The following is a 1,096-nucleotide window of genomic DNA, read 5'->3' as shown; positions in this document are numbered from 1 at the left end:
ATACGGGCAGGGACCAAGTAACCTAAAGCAAAGCTGCATACAGCACAAGTATAGTGACAGCATGCCATGTACGTGTGAGAGGGACGTAGATAATGTTGGCCACGATCGCCACAGCAGCTTGCACGCCCATCACCACACCATTGCTGGACGAGGAGAGGTGGAAGCGGTCAGCTCCCAATAAACCGAAAACGGTATTCCATGTTAGATAGACGTATCTCGAACGTGGGTACATATACGACGGGGCAACGGATATGATTCTTACTGTCTGCAGAAGGCGGCGATCCCGAGGCAGATGACAGTCGGGATAAGCCATTTGTTTTTGGGGTACTCCACATTCTCCTCTTCAACCTTCTTCACTCTGGAAACCAGCTTCCCACTCTCATCCTTCACAAGGGATTCTCGGAGGAAGAAGAACTCAAGCAAGAGGAGGACGGCGGCCAAGATACCCATAAAGTAAAAGGGGAGCCACATCGAGAACTGCATCAGAGCTCCCCCTAAGGAGAAGCACGTTGAAGCGAAAAGATGGTAGTCCAAAAACCTTACCTATGACAGGACCGAGGAGCTGTCCGACGACAACGAAGATACCCATGATGACACCGTAGAGCTTCATATCATCATTGTCACTAACGTCAGTAAGGTACGCTACGATTACAGGACGAGTACCTGAGTCAATATTATCTGAAGATGAGGAGGACTATTACTGTATTACCAGCCAGGACTCCTTCAAGAGCTCTGAAGCCAGCCAAACTTGCCAGATCCCAAGCGTTGGCATCAGCAAACTGAGCTCCAGTATAGAGAAGGAGGGCGATAAGGAAGAGAGGACGACGACCCACTCTAACGAATGAGAACTCCATAATGTCCTGGCCTCCTATTCGCATTACTACCTATCAGATAGAGGCCCGGTGAACAGAGATGTAACGAACATTCCTATATTGTAAGAGGACATAAGCACCGATGCTGCAGTCCCTTGACCCATATCAGGCGCCAGCTTTTTAACGTACCTAGCACCGGCAATGGTGATCAACTTGGACACCAAGCTTACCAAGGGGTGATAGGTGCCATCAGTGTCGCTCCTATCCATTCTACGAGTACACTG

General features: G+C 49.5%; 1 protein-coding gene across 1 annotated transcript; it reads right to left on the bottom strand.

Moving 5' to 3' along the window:
* Positions 1–258: 258 nt before the first annotated feature.
* On the bottom strand, positions 259–976 carry Pmar_PMAR012849 (quinolone resistance protein norA, putative; the record flags this gene model as incomplete). Its single annotated transcript, XM_002773109.1, has 4 exons — positions 259–494; positions 544–663; positions 710–834; positions 885–976. The coding sequence occupies 4 exons, from the start codon at positions 974–976 to the stop codon at positions 259–261; spliced, it is 573 nt and encodes a 190-aa protein (XP_002773155.1).
* Between the last annotated feature and the right edge of the window lie 120 nt (positions 977–1,096).

The sequence above is a fragment of the Perkinsus marinus genome (assembly GCF_000006405.1).
Source record: "Perkinsus marinus ATCC 50983 genomic scaffold scf_1104296959372, whole genome shotgun sequence".
Taxonomy (NCBI): domain Eukaryota; phylum Perkinsozoa; order Perkinsida; family Perkinsidae; genus Perkinsus; species Perkinsus marinus.
The sequence above is the reverse complement of the archived record's forward strand: the minus strand, read 5'-3'. Positions and strand labels throughout refer to the sequence as shown.